The sequence below is a fragment of the Atta colombica genome, unplaced genomic scaffold (assembly GCF_001594045.1).
Source record: "Atta colombica isolate Treedump-2 unplaced genomic scaffold, Acol1.0 scaffold61, whole genome shotgun sequence".
Taxonomy (NCBI): domain Eukaryota; kingdom Metazoa; phylum Arthropoda; class Insecta; order Hymenoptera; family Formicidae; genus Atta; species Atta colombica.
The window spans coordinates 367,355-386,116 of NW_017259552.1; the positions used below are offsets into that span (position 1 = coordinate 367,355).

At 30.6% G+C, this 18,762-nt stretch overlaps 1 protein-coding gene across 1 annotated transcript in view; it reads left to right on the plus strand.

The window, feature by feature from the left end:
- The first annotated feature begins 1,073 nt into the window (after window positions 1–1,073).
- LOC108692133 (sulfotransferase 1C4-like) overlaps window positions 1,074–18,762 on the plus strand; it is a 52,025-nt gene continuing 34,336 nt past the window's right edge. Inside the window, exons 1-2 of the mRNA XM_018200285.1 lie at window positions 1,074–1,139; window positions 16,981–17,080. Of these exons, the coding sequence (XP_018055774.1) occupies window positions 16,989–17,080 (92 nt within the window). The 5' untranslated portion in view covers window positions 1,074–1,139; window positions 16,981–16,988. The remainder of the gene's footprint in view (window positions 1,140–16,980; window positions 17,081–18,762) is intronic.

The window sequence follows — 18,762 nt, forward strand, 5'->3', positions numbered from 1 at the left end:
TGATATAGAATCGCATTTATCAAAGTTTATCGACCGATGTTGTTAACGACACCGACAACTATCAGTAGGCATGAAAAAATACCAGTTACAGAATAGTACAGAATAGCACCATGAATCTTATTTAATGTGTCGTTTCTAAACAATATATTTATTCTAAAAAATTGATATATATATTTCTCATTTTTATTGATTAGGAAGTTGAATAATATGTTATAATAAATTATAAAATATCGTATATGTAATGAACTTTTTTGGAATACTAAATACTACAATTTATTACAGCGGATTTTTAGAAAAACGTCACAAACATTCATCTCGTCATAAAGTTTACATTATATTAAAAAAAAGAATTATTGCCGATCTAGTTCTCTAGATTTCTTCTTATCGGCTCTATGACATATTTTTTAAGCATATTATATATAATTTAGGCATAAAGTGCATTTATAAGCAGTAATTTAAAAAGTGCATATTTTGTGCTGGGCCTTTTCGGTTCAAGTAGCTTATATAGTATACCATATATTCAAGATTGAATTATTTAAAGCAATGAAAATCCAGCTTCGACCATAATAGGCATTTTAAATTTTTAAAAAGAACAGATCGACTAGAAATCGAGTTGAGTCAGCAAATTGAATACGCTACAATTTTTTGATATCTACAAGGTCAGATTTAGGAAGTTTTTAAGATATTATTTTAAGATAATATTTAAAATATCTTTTCTTTTCTAAAATGGATGCATTAGATATAATCGATATCATTATATCATCTTCAAGGATGTTATCGGTGTGTTATCGGATATATTTTTCGAATATAAGTTCTTACTGATAACATAAACTCATTGGGTTGCGGTGATACATAGGCTGTGAAAATACTCGAGCGAGATTCCCAATCATTCTTTGTGGGCGAGAAGGCTATTAACGAAGCACGTCTAAGCATGTTTTTTAAAGATCTAAAAGTGGAACGCGTCGAGGGTGAGCTGGCGACCTCATTATTAAAATGGTATCCGCTTCACAAGCACGGCTTCGTTAAAATCGGTCAGAAAAAATGGTTCCTGCCATACAAATACGTTGAGAATGGTGACAATATATATAATTTCGAAATTCGTCCGGATGATACATGGATTTTTTCGTATCCCAGATCAGGTAAATTATTTTCATTGTGTGTGTTCAGATTTATTATATAAGTACTATTATATTTTACGATTTTTTACTTTTCCCATTTTTGACAATGAGTATAAACAAATGCAATATATTTGTTGTATATAAACGAAAATTTTAAAGCTTATATTCAGAAACAATTTGAATTAAAAAAAATTTAATGATTATATATAATAGAGCACGAATTATGATAAAGATATTGTGTCATTGCAATTAAAATTCTATTGACAAAGTTTTTATACCAGAAAATTGTTTCCTTATCGAAATTAAACATCCATGATCTTTTTTATAATAAAAAAGGCTGAGGCAAAATGATATAACAATAAGACATAGAATAATATAGCAAAATAATAATACTAAATAAAAATATGCATACCAATCGAATTTTTTTTATGTTACGTAAACATAAATACCTTGCAAATTACACAATTGTTATTACATTAATTGCTTCGTATATGAGAAATTATGAGTAATATTAAATTTTATTTTTAAGCAAAAACATTTCTAAAACTATTGGGTATTCCATGTACTGTAATTTAAGAAATTAATTTTTTAAATTATTGTAATTTCTTTCAGTTTATAAATTTTTAAGCAAGAAAACATAATGTCAAAAAAAAAATTGAATTTTGAAAAAAATTAAATAAATAAAAGATATAAAAGCTTGATATAAAAATGCTTTATATTTAACAATAAATTTAATCTTTCATTTTAAATAAAGTTTCGAGCGTTTTATCTCAAATTACTAAAACCTAAAACGGTTTTGATAACATTTCGAAAATTGCAAATAAGCGTTTTGAGTTTTTTTTTTATTTTGAATTGTTAAAAAATAAAACATCTCAATAATATTGTAATTTCGAAAACAATGAACTAAAACATTCTATGCTAAGAAAAATAGAATTGTTGCAGATATTGAACTTAATGTAAGCATATACATTTCTAAGCATATACATTTCAGAAAAAATAAATATTGTGAATAATGGAGTTATTAAAAGTATTTTATAGTTTGATTAGACTAGAGATTATATTTTATAGTTTTGAATTACAAAAATTTTACAATTTCCTTACTAAATGAGAATGAATTGAAATGGATTGAAAAAAATTTAGGTTTTCAAAAGTAGAGGAGAAGGTGATATTATAGATATAAGTCAGTATAGGTAATAGTCCTTCTTATATCTGTCATGAATGTTAATTGCTAATAAACAAGTAACAATTGCATCATGAACGTGCAAGAAAAATAAACGATTGCCAAAACCGATTTATTAAATATACTCAAAATTACTTTTAAATAATTAATATAAATAAAAAAAGAACGAATATAAATTGTAAACTTAAGAAATGCGGACTCAGAAGTTGCGCGGAAGCTATTCTTGTCTAATAATCGCGGAACGTTGACTGGTCAGCATGGAACATTCAAGGATGACCCGAAAAATATAAAATATAAGCGCGATCGCGGACGTGATCGTCAGAAAGAAGAATTTGAAAGAAACTTGTTGTGTTGTACTTTGTCCGTTGTTTAAACGTAATTGTAGCTGTATCTATTTATCACGACGCGAATAGTGCTAAGAGGACTCGTAATAAAATAACCATTGGTATTACGTATGAAGCTAAATATATTCTATTTAAAAAACTACAAGGTTGACTAATCTCATCTCCTGAAGTCCTTTGTGGATTCGTACCATGAAATATCGGCACAACATATCTCTACTATTAGGCTCTTGAATAGTTACGCGGCCATGTGTTATTGTAACCAGAAATGACGTTAATTTATGTTATGTGTCATTTGTAAATAAAGACAATTTGGATAAATCTTAATGACAAAATCGTTTTAAAACACCTGTAAAAATTGACAAAAACTGTTCTTTTCTGCCTTTACTTTCAATAAATGATTATAAAAAGGCAGTAAAGTGAGTCTTTATCCCGGCAGAAAATACATAGTCTGACAGCTGAAATGGATGAAAAATACGCTTTTACATATAAAATTCCAAGATATAAGATACTTTAATCAATTTTTACAAATTTGATAAGTAACGAAACAAGTCAAATTTTTAGAATTAAATACATTATATATAATAGTTAATAGCTGCGTTTGGAAACGTCGCCTCCGATGTCTCGGATTCATTACCTATTGGATTCGTTATCTACATCTAATGTTGTTTCGTTATCTACATTTAATGTTAAATAAGGACAGATGGTGAATCCGCGGAGGTATCCGAGCGACGTTTCTGAACGTAGCCAATGAAATGGCATGTAACATAAAATTTCGTCACTTTTCACACCTATTAGTTCAGCCTTTTATAGTGGCGCTGTAACACATACACAAGTTAGAGTGGATATAAAGAGAGTGACGCCAATTAGCCTATATCTGGGATATCTCTATGACGCAATTCCTCGTCTTAACCTCTTCTTTCTTTAACATTGTCTTCTTTCTAACTAACAGTAAGGACATTTAATGACGGAGTCAATCAGCATTAGGTTCATATATTAGCGTCATTCTCTTTATATTCACTTTAACACAAGCACGAGCTCATGTGCTCGCCTTCGGCGCCGAGAGCGAACGAGATAACGAGAGAATGTTCTTTTCGCTTTAGTCACTTGTTTTAAGTAATCGAAAATGCAATCTCAATCGTTTAGCGTATCGATAAGGGGCGAGAGACATTCTAATAACATACAGAGTGTCCGATAAATTTTAACAAAATGTTCCTGTTTATCTTTGCAACTATTGCAAAAATTGCAAAATGATAGAGGACTTTTCAACTTGTTGTTAGTTTACCGGACCCTGTATAAGTTTTAATACATTGTATTAGATGTACAACTTTGCTTCCGCCGTTTTCCTATAGATGGCTTTAGCGGTAAGTGGTGGTCGAAATAAATAGATCATAGACGTCATACAATAAACTTGGGCATCTGTCAACATAACCCCATAGAAACATTAGTCGATTTGTGTCTGCATTATAAAGTTATTCTCGATTGAAAATGTCAGTTTACGAGCCAAATTCTCGTCATTTGCGGGAGGTTTTAATTTTTTGCTTCAATATGAAGAAATCTGCGGCTGAGGCTCTCAAATACTTATGATGAGGCCGCTATTAGTGAAAGAACGTGTCGTGAGTGGTTTCAACGCTTCAAGAACGGTGATTTTGACGTCCAAGGTCATGCTCTGTATTTGGTCGGACCAGCTCGGCGTAGTGTATTATGAACTGTTAAAACCAACTGAAACAATCACAGGCGGTATCGAACACAATTGATGCGTTTGAGCCGAGCATTGAAAGACAAACGGCCGCAATACAACGAGAGACACGATAATGTGATTTTGCAGCATGACAATGCTCGACCCATGTTGCGAAAGTGGTCAAGACATACTTGGAAACGTTGAAATGGCAAGTCCTATCCTGCCGTATTCTCCAGACATTGCTCCCTCTGACTATCACTTGTTTCGATCAATGGCACACGGCCTGGCTGACCAGCACTTCCGGTCTTATGAAGAAGTAAAAAATTGGATCGATTCGTGGATAGCCTCAAAAGATGATCAGTTTTTTCGACGCGGGATTCGTACGCTACCCGAAAGATGGGAGAAAGTAGTGGCCAGCGATGGACAATACTTTGAATCATAAATGTATAACCAGTTTTTTACAATAAAGCCTCGAATTTCGGAAAAAAACGGCGCAAAGTTATACATCTAATAGTATACTTTCCATTAATCCAGAATAGTATAATCATATCAATACGCAATTTACAAGATATATAATTGTTTATGATTTTTCATGCACATTATACACATATCTCGTTCATAAATTGATTAACAAGAAATTCGTGTAGACAAGATGCGATTGTTTGTCTGCGATGATTTTTTTACCGAATTATAGTATTCTGAATAATGCGCAATTTTAAGCGTGTTCGAAAGTATTCCCTTATTTTTTGATGAGTATGTTGCGCAATTTTAAAATAATTTTTTATTTGTCAATTGAAAAGCAAAATAAGTTTTTTTGTCTATTGTACAATTGTTGCTTTAAAATGTCGCATACACGAATTATTTCAAAAATTATATGAAAATATATTTGACCTAATAGGAGAAAGTCCTGTAGTACCGACCATTAAAAATTTTTGTAGAATATCTTCCCAGATAACCAAGTGTTCCATGATACCCACAAAATATCGCTACCGTACTGATACTGTACTGCCACGAGGTGACAGTGTACAGCGTAACTGTATGGTAGCAGTACAAAAAGTGTACATGATATTATAGTACAGCGTATCAACACTGTATCTGCATTGTATATTGTTTATATATATTATGATATATAACCTGTATCGTATTAATACGGTGTACCGTTTTATCAACAGGAGAGACACTGTGGAGACCTCTAGACGATATACATGATAACTTGTACTGCGAAAATATTGTACAGTGTATGATTTCCTAACCTGAAAATAGTCATTATAACATTAAAATTAAATTTAGACAGTAGCTGACTGGATATTCAGTTGAACTGCACAAATTTCTATCAGGATATATCTTGATCAAAAAGTTCTCGGAATTCATTCAGAAAATACAAGTTTTATTCATCAAAAGTGATATTGTCCCTTTCAAAGTACTCCCCATCGACTATAACGCACTTATGCCAGCGCTTGATCCAGCTCTCGAAACTTTCGGCTGTTAAAACGCGTTCCCCGTAATGGTTTTTTGACTCGATCGAACAGAAAAAAATCGCAGGGAGCATATCAGGTAAATTCGATGGCTGTTGGATGGTATTCGTTTCGTTCTTGGTAAAAAATTCACGGATAATGATGACACTGTGCGACGGTGCGTTATCATGGTGCAAAATCCACGAGTTGTTTGCCCACAAATCCAAACTCGAAAATACGTGCAGAGGTAAATGTACTCAAGATGGTGTAACTTTTACAAATGTCAAGCTATGGTAATAAAATTTAATGGAAATGTCAATGATATTGTGGCAACCTAACCAAAAAAACAAAACTCAAATCAGCTGACTCAGAGCATCACCTGATGGTAATTCCGGGAACTTTTTGATCAAGATGGTATTGAACAGATGTAGATCATAGCTATACATATATATCCATGATTATATAGGTGTGGATCATCGAAATGCAGCGGTTTCCAGACGATTTCAGAAGTCAAGGATGGTGGCGATATGCAACCGGATGGACTTCGAAGTACTGAAATTATAGTTCCTGAATTCAAGGAAAAACGTTTTTTTTTTATCATAATTTTATGATATGTATTCTGGAATAAAATATTAATCAATAATAATATTCATTTTATAATAGTAATAAAATTAATTAATTTTAATATTATGCGTACCTAAGGCATAGATTATCGGCGTACCGAAAGTATGATGTACCGATACTGTAAGCTTTAAGTACGCACATACATGACAGGTACCGGTACACATAGTACGCCGTACGCTCACCGTACCAATACCGTGGAGGTATTTTGCTATCTGGAATGGATTTTGCTATCTGCTAGTCCCTCATATTTGCTATAGAGAATGCATACTCTCGGTGTCGCCGAATTGAAGTTGGCTGAAGATTGTTAGACTCCGCCCCGAACAATAAAAACCGGCAAGTTCAAATGTGAAAGTTGGCCATTACTGGTGATCTTTCCTTCTTCTTCTTTTTCTGTTTTTCCTTTGTTTTTTGATTCAGGATCACATTTTTCTGATACAGAGCCACAGTACCATGCAAATTAATGGATTTTAAAATCGTTTGAATAGTCTCTTCGAGGAGCAGAGATCTTTACTGACCATTGCATACTATAAACGTACATATACTATAGTCAAAGTTCATTCCTGTAAAAAATTATTGTCCGGGGCTTAATCTTCCAGCTTAGCGACATGTCTAAAGTTGGCTACTAGCAATTTATGTGTTTATAGTCAAAGCTACCGTATCACTACCATACAGTTATGTACACCTGTATTGTATCGTGGCAGTACAATAACATTATGATGTTTTGTGTATCATGGAATATCATATGCTTAATTATCTGAGTAGCAAAAAACAAAAGATTAGAATTTAAGATTGAAAAAATAGTCCTATTATTAATTACTATAAATACTTAACCAGCTATAAAATTTAGTTGAAAATTTAGTTGAATTTAAATTTAGTTGAAAAATTTTTAGGTGAAAATGACTAATAATATAACAAAAAGTTATTTGAATTGTAGATAAAAGTTAAATGAATATATTTTATTTTAATTTTAATTGCCAATAGATAAACTCTTAAACTGTAATGTCGATCTCATAGATTGCTGTTAAAACTTACAATACATAACTTGTAAAGAACTTTTTTGACAATATGAGGAAGAAAAGAGGAAAATGAACTGAGAAGAATATGCAGGATGTAAAACTGATAAGAAAATAATATAAAGACAAGTTATTGTTATTTACACATTTTAGTTTTATTTACTAGTGTATTATTATATTCTGAGATTAGAAAAAGATTTTATGATTCAATTTTCTTTTATTAGCAGTTTATTAGCAGTTTATTAGCAGTTTTATAGCAATTTGACAACTGCGTCCAAGGAATTATAAAGAACTTGCTAAAATAAATTTTGACATAAAAAATGTTTTATCTAACATTTCTGAAGAAAATGAAGACTACACATATGAGCCTCTTAATTGACAAGTATAAGTTCAAAATATAAGTTCAAAATACATTTGTTATAGAAGTAAAAAGTATTAAAAATTTAAAAAAGTTTTAAACATTTGTTTTATCTATCAATTTAATTTGATAACGTCTATACCCAATAATACATTGATAATGACCTAATAAGGGTCGAAACAGTTATTATTTGTTTACTTCAGAAATATACATTATTAACATACAATTAGTGTGGCTCGTAGTGAAACGCATAATCCTTATATAGAAAACACTCATGGAAGCCTCAAAAATATTAATGAAAAACATTATAAAAATTTTGAATGTTATTGAATCATGGTCAAAATTTCGAGCAATTTATGAGTTAATAAATATTCTATTGTATAAAAAACATTTTCTTCTTCGACATTTTAAACCACGTTCAAAATTACTTAAAATCCAATTTACTTTGATATTTAAGATGTCGATTATCTCGTAAAAGATGCATAGTAGTAATTTTTTTACTACATATAATTTTGATTGTAAATGCTGTCTATTATACAAAAAAATTATAAGTATCCATTTAAGAAAAATTAAACCTACATAACTGGAAAAAGCCAAGAGTAGAAAAAAAATTTTTACGTGCACTTTGTAGCTGACTCAGAATCGTATAAATTTCTCTTATTCAACTTTCTTGTATCTTCAATCAGTTGAGATATTTGCTCGGACATTTATGAACGGACACCCTGATATAATATATCGATCAATAGTTTCGACTGACGGTACAACTTCGTCGCGTTTTATATTGTCATTGTTCGACAGCCAATTTTATTTCGAATTTATTCCGATTTTATTTTGATATTCAGAATCGATAACTATGCACGGAATTATCGCGAGACTTTTCTAACTTAAGTTGGGCGCCAGGCACGAATGAGCGTGCCAGTTTTCGTTACTTTTCTAAATCTCAAATGATCCTTCTCATTATTTCTCTATTGCTGCTCAGCCCCGCACGGATAGAGATTTTTTTAATTTTTCAAAAAAATTTTTCAAAAAAAAAAATTCGAAAACGGGAATAAGTCGGAAGAGAGAATATATAAGAATTATTCCTCCTATAATAAGAAAAGAAGGACAGGCGTATATTTGATATTTGAATAAAGACAATTACAACAATCTCATCGAGTATGCAATTTATGGTAGTTACAATAATTTGTCTCGATATAATATGAGTTTGCTCTAATTGGAGATTATTGAGTCGCGTAACATGAAACAATAGCAGAAACATGAACAGGCTATTTTCGCAAGAGTTATTATAAATTCGTCAATCGATTAAAGTTTACAGCAATAATCGCGACTTTCTGTTAAACGTACGGTCTTCTCACGCGGAATTAACTGCAGAGTGGCCCCGTAAATACAGAAACCTATAAAATCACGACTCAAATTGCGACGTACAATACAAGATGATGATCTAATATATAATCACATGTAAATATAATATTAACCTTTGAAACGAGCAGTCCAATAGTATTCGTTAAAATTATATCTTATTTCAAAGACTACAAGAAACAATATCTATTTAATTTGTCTCGAGTTCTCTCGAACTTTTTCTTACTATTTTAAAGCAAAAAAAGTAATACAAATAATGATTTTATAATATACCTCGAAATCTCATATGAGCCCGTGAATACTACAGAATACCATGAAGCACAATTGAGCAAAACTTCCCATGAGAATGGATTGAAATTTTTTTCTATCCGAATGCGTGTTTTAAGTAGTGAATACTTTTTTTAGATTTAATTAGATTCAATTGGATTAAATTAGATTCAATCGGATTGCAATTGGATTGAAAAAGTGCATTTCTTATTCACAATTTTGAATTGTATCAGTATTCACAATGTGTGTGTTGTGCACAGAAAAAGCTAATATTATTTTTAGATTGAAAGGCATAGAGATATGCTTCATGCAATTCCTATAAATGAATAAAAAATGGGGCATTCTGAACTGAAAAGCATTTATTGTAACATTCGTGAATCAATATTTCTGAAAATCTGAATCCATTTCAATTAATTTGAGTCCATTCTCGTTTGTTGGGCAAAACTCGATAAAACTCAACAAAACTGAGGAATTGATCATGACTGATCATAACAATCATAATTAATTATAATTGCGTTCGATTTGGATTGATTTTAAATCGATTCTGATGCTATATTGCTTTTCTGGCTTCGTTCATTGTACTATGTTAGATGGCGTTGAAGTCAACGACAAATTTTTTTCTATAAGAATTAATGGACCCTGATTCACGTTAACAACGCTTAAAAATCATTTCATCCTTATTATTTGTCAAATGTTACGAAAACAAATGCTGACGCTCAGCGTCAAGTGTTGTCAGTATAAATCGAACTACGGCCATAAAGTTCAATTTATTCCTAATTTTTTTCCAATTCTAGAATTGAAAACGAATGACGAATAAGTCGAATTTTGATTAAAAGTAGTTAAAAGTAAACCGTAAGTTATGGAACTGGGCCTAAACGATTTTCTACCATTATTTATACAAAGTCAATCTGTTGAAAATGAATATCTTTAAGCGTTCTTCATGTAATTCTCATATATAGTTCGAAGGTCTTTTCATTCAATAACAAAATTGTTATTATGTATATTGCTATTTTTGTCTTTGGACTGTGCAAAATTATATATTTAATCTTAAAACTATCAATTCAGTCAATTCAGTCGGTTGTGGTTCCTCTTTCGCTCTATTTTTCAGCCTTTCTTTCTTAGATTTTACCATTCGACAAGAAATTTCTTGCCGAACGAACTCTCCTGAGATTGCTCGCAATTGCACCATGATGAAAGTTAGGAAACCATGCAATTTGAGATGATTCACATTTTCACATGATAAAAGTTAAAGAATATCCTGTTCGATATCCTGTTATGTATGATATTGTAAAAAATATTTGTTTTTTTTTTGTTTTTGGACTATTCTCTCCATTCTTGTTAGTATTATTGTTCTAAAGGTTAAATTTTTTATGTTGTCTTTTTTAATGATGGAAAAAAATCAACTCTAATGGATATTCATTATTCAAGATTTTATCAAAATTTTTTTTCATGAAAGGAAGGGTATGACAGTAACAGAACTCTATCTATCAATCCCAACATTATATCTATTTTTTGACTTATAGGATGCTGAGAATAAAAGTTCAAAAATCGCCCTGAAAATGTAGTCTTCTAGTATCAATTATAAACGACCGAATTCTTGTCTTTTATCAAAGTAATATTCAAAAAATTCAATCTGTTACCTTCCTCCCCTCTAATATAAAACTAAGTCTCGGATAGTGATTGTTGAACATATTACAAAGGTCGTCAATGTGTGTCTTGTCAATTGCAAGAACAAGCAGGCACAAAATTCGATATGTTCAATTACAAATTATTCTGTTGTATGAAATTTGTATTGTTGTGAGTTGAAAATCTTTGTCAGATGTCAGAACAAGGAATGGCATCAATGGCGCCGTCTGACAGCAACTACATTGACAGCTATGGCCATTTATTGGTAAATTCCGGTTTCATATTTACATAACTGGTAGAGCTTTCACCATCTCTGACAAAGAACATTTACAGACAGAATTCAATCATCTAAAACTAGCCTTATAGAAAAACGGACACAACAAAAAAGACATAATCAAAATAATCAATAAACATGCAAGCAAGACAACGGTCTCTGACATATAATTAGACGAAAGGTTTTTATCTATTCTTCCATATGTTAAAGAAATAATAGATCGGATTGATATTAAACAAACACAATATCCGAATTATCTTCAAACCCAAAAAGATAAGACAAATCTTAATAAATTCTAAAGATCAAAAATCTCTCCTCAACTCCGCAGAAGTATAATACCTTGTTTCTGCGGGCAAGTATACATTGGAGAAACTGGCAGAATGATCAATCTACGGATAAAAGAACACCAATGTCAAGAACGTAATATCAGGCTAAAACATGCCATGTGATCGGCATTATCAGAACACAACATCGAAACAGGACGTCAAATACTGTTTGACAAAACGACAATAGCCAACATTAAATCATACTTTCCAAGAAAATATAGAGAAATCATAGAGATACAAAACATCCTAACAATCTAAATAGAGATAATGGCTGCAACATAAATAAAATATAGAAGACCATTCTTCCAGTTATTGAAAACCGACCAGTTCCCCTCCTCTCCCCCACTCACAATTCTCTTCTTCTCTCCACCACTCCAACAAGCAGTGTAATATAAAAGGAACGGTCCAGAGGAACAATTCAGTATTAGGCTGCTTCTCGTCCTGATGAAGTGGACTGCAAGGTTCACGAAACGTTGGCATTCCAAGAATGGATCTGGACACGGAGAAAATCCGCGAAACGCATCTTTAATCATATAATATCTTATATTTTCTTTAAACATATATAATATGCTATTATAAAATATATAAAAATTTATGAGATTATATAATAGCACATAAGAACTTTAATATTCCAATTTCATTATAAGACTAATCTTATATAAAAATTTCATACAAGAATTTTCGGCAGGATATATAAATTTTAATAAATTCTAGTAATAATATATCCTTTCTATTAATCCAGAATAGTATATATCCAGAAAAAATATTTTGTATCGGTATTTATAAAAGATTCATGTTATAATTTCATATTGAAATATATATAACTTGTCCCTCAATAACAACATTAAATATGCAATATCGAATATTCCGTTACGACCTGGATACAATAAAGTAATAATACAATATTTAAGAGATATAGTTAGAGAGATGAAAGATGAATGAAAGAAATTTGTCGTTTTATTATGAGACGAAAAGTCACTACAACTTGCTTTATTCTTTGATAAGAAGCAAGATAGAATTATTGGATTTGAGGACTTCGATACAAAAAGAAATAGAAAAATTGCAGATCATGCATTTACTTCTTATTTCAAAAGTTTGAAGAAAGGAAAGAAGATGCCGTTAGGTTATGGATTTTGTTACAGTACTATGAAAACGTTTCAATTAATTTGTTATATTAAAGAATGCCTAATGCATCTTATTGCATGGATTAAGGCTAAGTAACTGTATGCGATCAGAATACTACTAATATTGCTGCAATACGTTAATCAATCAATCAACGACAGCAACAAGATACGCATTAAAAACAATATGCTTACAAGGAAAGCATAATGTAATAAAAAAAGTCTCATATTCTACACACATTAAAATACACGGTGGTCCATTTTAATCCATTCAGTAGAATATTTCTAAATTATCTTCAACTTAAGAATTTTGAGATATTGTATTGAATATAGAATATGAATTAAACTGGAGTACTGTGTAAAATAAAAAAATAAGAATTAATAAACATCTACAAAAAAATATAATTTTATTTTAAGAAATACTTTTCTGGTAAAGGGAAGAAATTAATCCCGTTTTTGATTATGTATACCTCTTAAGAGGAACGAGGAATAATCTCCTAACTAAAGATGTGGATATGGATGTAATCACTAAGCATGCATATGATAAACAATATGCATCGTGGAATCATATTATTACAATTTACAAAATAGATAAAAATAATATTTTAAATAAACGTTAATTACCAAAAATAGCAGAGAATCAATCCCAAATTGATACCAAAAATGAGTTAAATACGCTTCTCAAGCAAAATCTCTTAAGCAAAACCTTAAGCAAGCCTCTTAAGCAAAACATTTCGAAATTTTATGGATATAATTTTACATTTCAGTAATGGTAAGAATAAAGCGAATTAAGCATACATCATAAATAAATATTTTTTATATTTTGTATCATCTTATTTGTACTTGTTGTTTAAGGAGTTGTTTATACACAAAAAGATATAATAACATTGTCAAAAAGCACTATAGTAACCTCGCATATGTTATTTTTTTTAAATTACCTTTTCGATTCATTCAATGGCAAACAAGGTCAAGGATTAAATAGTATAATAACTATGAATAGTGGACACATACAGTTTTGGCAAGAAGCATGCAAACAATTAATAAACATGCGATATGGTGATAAAAAAACTAAAAAAGTTCCGAAAAAAAAATGCTCTGAAATGTTTGAAAAATTGAATTTGGACGATAAATGCTGCAAAACGTATATTTAATACGCTTTCAAGAAATAATTTTGATTGTTTGAATTAAAAATTTTTAAATTAAGATGCGAAAATTTCTTTGGTGAGATAAGAAGTAATGGTTGTACAAACAGAAATCCAAGTCCTGGACAATTTGAAGGAGCTTTTAAATCATTAGCTGTTTGCAACTTCACATCAAAACATTCTTTCGGAGTTGCGAACTTGATGAAAGCAATACATTCACTTTATCCCAGTTAATAAATTTTAATGAACAAATGAAAATTTAGAGAATAACAATGAAATCGATTATACGAAAGCAGCGATACCTCCAAGTACTACAAATGAAATTGAAATTCAAAAAAAGTTGTTAAGTATGTTCGCTCAGACGAGACAATAATGGAATGTGAAAAATGTACAAATGATTTGGGAAATTTGGACATTTTTAATTTTATACAACATGCTACAAAAGTAATGGAAAAAGAATTTATGAATATTTGTCACGAAGGAAAATTGTCCAAAAAAGTTGAAATGTATTTTGGAAGATAAATATAATTATTTTTTTCTTTACAATGCACACACATAAAAATAATTTTGTTACATAAAACTGTAGAAGAATTTATCGAACTTTTCTGCACACTTATTAACAATATTCTGTACAGAAAAGTCGAAATAGAGTCAGACAATTTTATTTATAATGCAGCGAAAAAATCTACAAAATACATAATAAAAGATAGCGGAAAAAAAAACAGAAATGTGATTCTTACATAGGAATGACTTCACCATTGTTCGATAAACATGAATTGTAAATGTAAATTTCTCAAGACTTATAAAGAATTATGAAAAAATGAACTTTGAACTTTTGAAACGAGGCATTTCATCTGTCATTTGAAAAAGTAAGTCGATTTTGTTTATATTGTTTCACGTTATTACGTAATTCATTAATTATTATTTTAATTGATATTAATTATCTTTTGTAATTATTAATGTAATATTATATCAATTATATATAATTATGTCAGGTGTGGGAAAAAATTCGTAGCGTTTTTTTAATGCCATCTAACGGAAAAAACCACGAACTTTTTCCCATACCTTATATATAAGCATACGTTATATATAAGTATAAATGAAATGATAAGTAATTTGAAAAATAAGCGTCAGTTATTTATCTTTTTAATGTTATTTTTTATTAGTTTTTTATAATTAAAGCAAATTTATAATATATATATATTCTACATCAAATCGAACACCTTTGAAACATAGTCATTATTATTTTTTTTTAATTTGTTATATTCAACAGGTAAAAATCTGTGTTTTGCGAAAAAAATTGTTCGGTTTAACATAGAACATGTCTCATATGTGATTTGACACAACTTGTTAATATATCTTATAGTTATACCATAGAAATCAATAAAATTAATGAGTGTATATTGTTTTTAACTGACACAAAATGTTGTGTTATGTATAACTTATTTATGTGATTGCAATATTATGTGATATTATGTGATGATAATAATATAACAATAATTTTTATATATAATAATTACAGAATATACAATCTATGAAGGCGTGTTATTTAATGACAATCAATAAAAAGAAATCGATGGAAGCAAACACTTGACAAAACGGCATATACATATATGATCGGCATCAAAATAGCTGCTTTGATCGCGTTAATACTTTTATGTTTCAAAAGGAACGTTCATTGCAACGTTTAAGAACGTTTCGAAAATTATAGTGAATCTACTACTTTCAAAGATATTTTGAACTAATTAAAGACTAACTAATATTAAAATATAATATTTTCAGCTCAGTAAAAAGAATTAAAGAATAATTGTGAAAAAGAACATTGTTCTCGCTATTTTTTACAATATAATAATACAATAATTAAATTGTGACAAATATTTAAAATTAGTTTTTTGTACTCAAAAATGTGTAAGTGAACGCTCAAATTTAATATTAAGTATTAGATAAACGAATTAGACTCAAAAAAAGGATAATACTTATTACAAGAGAGATATATGGTAGAGTTGCCAAATATGAACGAATTATTGTTAATTACTTTTCATTAAGTTATTTTTTATTATGTTTTCCATTTGATACTAATTTGTATGCTAATGGACATTGGAAATTGTAGCTTAATATTTTTGAGACTTCCACGGGTCCTTTCTATGTAAAGATTATGCGTTTCGCGGGTTTCTTCCGTGTCCAGATCCATTCTTGGAATGCCAACGTTTCGTGAACCTTGCAGTTCACTTCATCAGGGCGAGGAGCAACATGATACTGTACGTATCAGGCCATGTGTTTAGTTGCACAGGAAATATTATAACTGACACACGCGTGTGTACATCTATGGGACAATTAATATTTTTAGTGATGAACAAGAACAAACAAAAGTTTTTTAAACAAAAGTTTGTATACGATCAAATATAAATGTTTTTATTTCTTATAATAAAATGTTGTTATTACTTGTAATAAATAAGTCCGAAACGTCAAGTTATAATTAATTGTAACGAATATCGAATCAGTTGTTTCAACGATTATTTCAACCGAGTTACGTACCGATATCGAAGTACGTTGTTCTGTATGATTGACAATTATTTGAATCGATCAAAGTTCGAAACCGAGTTCTTCATTACACAGCTCTAATGTATAAATTCAATTGTAAATGTAAACGTTCGATCTTTGAGTGTACACACTCAATGGTTGAGTGTGTACACTTAATCTGCAGTGTAAATATTCACAATTTAAGTATATATACTCAAAGGAGAAGGGTCAATAAGATGAGTTTTTGAGCCTTTCACCGACCAATCTTAAAGTGTGTCGTTTATTTTATTCTTCTGTTCAAGTCTCAAATGGTTTTTTTAAAAAATGATTAGATCCGGAAGGATAATAAAAGTTTCTATTTTACATAGGTTTTTGTACTTTAGAGCAAATCAAGATGCGTTTCACATTCTAAATATTGTTCGCGCAAGATCAAATTTTCCTAAAAATTGTACATATATTGTATACATTCGGATGATATAAATGGATTAAAATTTCAATCCATTTTAATCCATTCTTGTTTACTGAATCGTGCTAGTATTAAAAATATTAATTAAATTTACATATTATATTGATTAGGTACGACGATGACGCAGGAACTAATATGGCTGGTGGCGAATGACATGAATTTTGACAAGGCACAGCGAAGATATTTAATAGAGAGATTTCCCTTTTTAGAGTATAGTATTATATATGTATACATATATATATATATATATATTTACACACACATACACACACACACACACACACACACACGTGCGCGCGCGTATATAAGGTGATTCAGAACAATCATTCGTCTTTGAAATACCGTTGAATAGAATAAATTTAAAGAATAAATATAATAAAGCAAGTAAATAGAATCGAAAAAATCTTTAAAATTTAAAAAAATCTTTAAAGTAATTTTTACAGTTTTATTTACCTTGAAAAAAAAAACTGAAACTAAAATCCGAACATTAATTTGATATTTTATTAAACCGGAACCGGAATCGAACCAAAAAATCTTTCAGTTCGAATCCCTGGCCGCGTAATTACACGGGATTACTATACGCGATTATGCACATAAATACACGAAAAATAGAGAGAAAGAAATACTCGTATATACATTCGTTCACTCTTTCACTCACTCACACTAACTCACTTACTCATTCATTCATCATTGATTTGATGTTTTTGTACTGTCATAATTTGAAAAAGGCGGATGAATAATTTCTTCAAGACAATGAGACGATATGTTTCTACATAAATCATGGAGTAATAAGCCGGACTTTTTTCTTTTATAAAATGTATTAACACATATCAACTATAGTAATATAGCAATGAGGGTACGAATCCACGCATACAGCCACCTGAGGCTGCCACCAGGCGACGCTGGCGTCACGATCGGAACTTGCCGTCGCTGCTTATTATTTTTACTTTCTCCTTCTCCTCCTTCTCCTCTTCTTCTTATTCTACCCCTTCCACTACCGCCTCTTCAAGAAGCAATTATTATTCTTCGCTTTAAGTGAAGGAGGTTCATCATGTACTCGACGCTTACATTGTTAAAATTGAAGAGGAAATCGTTGATGTATATGAGCTCTTCCTCATCGTCCTTCTTCTCCTCCTTTTCCTCCTTCTCTTCTTCTTCACCGAGAACGTTCTCATCGAAGAGAACATTCTTATCATTGTTCTTTTCGGCGAGGAGGACATTTTCTTGGATGCTGCCGTTCTCTTACTCTTCCTCCTTAATCCTTAGCCGTTTGACTGGAAGCTCATCGGAATTCTTGACTTCTTCCTCATCATCGTCCTTCTCCTCCTCCTCTTCTTCATCCTCTTCCTCCTTAATCTTTAGCCGTTTGGCTGGAGGCTCATTAGAATTCTTCATTCTAAATACACGTAACACTTAATCACACAACTCACTCAACATGCAAAAATATTTCGTCACTATTGGTAGAATACTTTTACAGGTTACTGTTACATCGAATACAGCGTTTCGCGCGACGCAACTCGATAAAGACTGTCGCTGAAAAGTACTTCTTCATTGTAACAAAACTGTCCGGGGATTTATCTATCGATGCATATAAAACAAATCGATGTATATAAAACAAAATAAATCAAAAGTGTCGCCGCGAAAAGAAACAATATAATAAGTTCTTAGAAAGTTGTGCACAGAGCATTTGGCTATCAAATATTACCCTTATATTAGGTGTACAACTTTGCTTCCACCGTTTTTTTTCCGAAATTCGAGGCTTTATTGTAAAAAACTGGTTATACATTTATGATTCAAAGTATTGTCCATCGCTGGCCACTACTTTCTCCCATCTTTCGGGTAGCGTACGAATCCCGCGTCGAAAAAACTGGTCATCTTTTGAGGCTATCCTC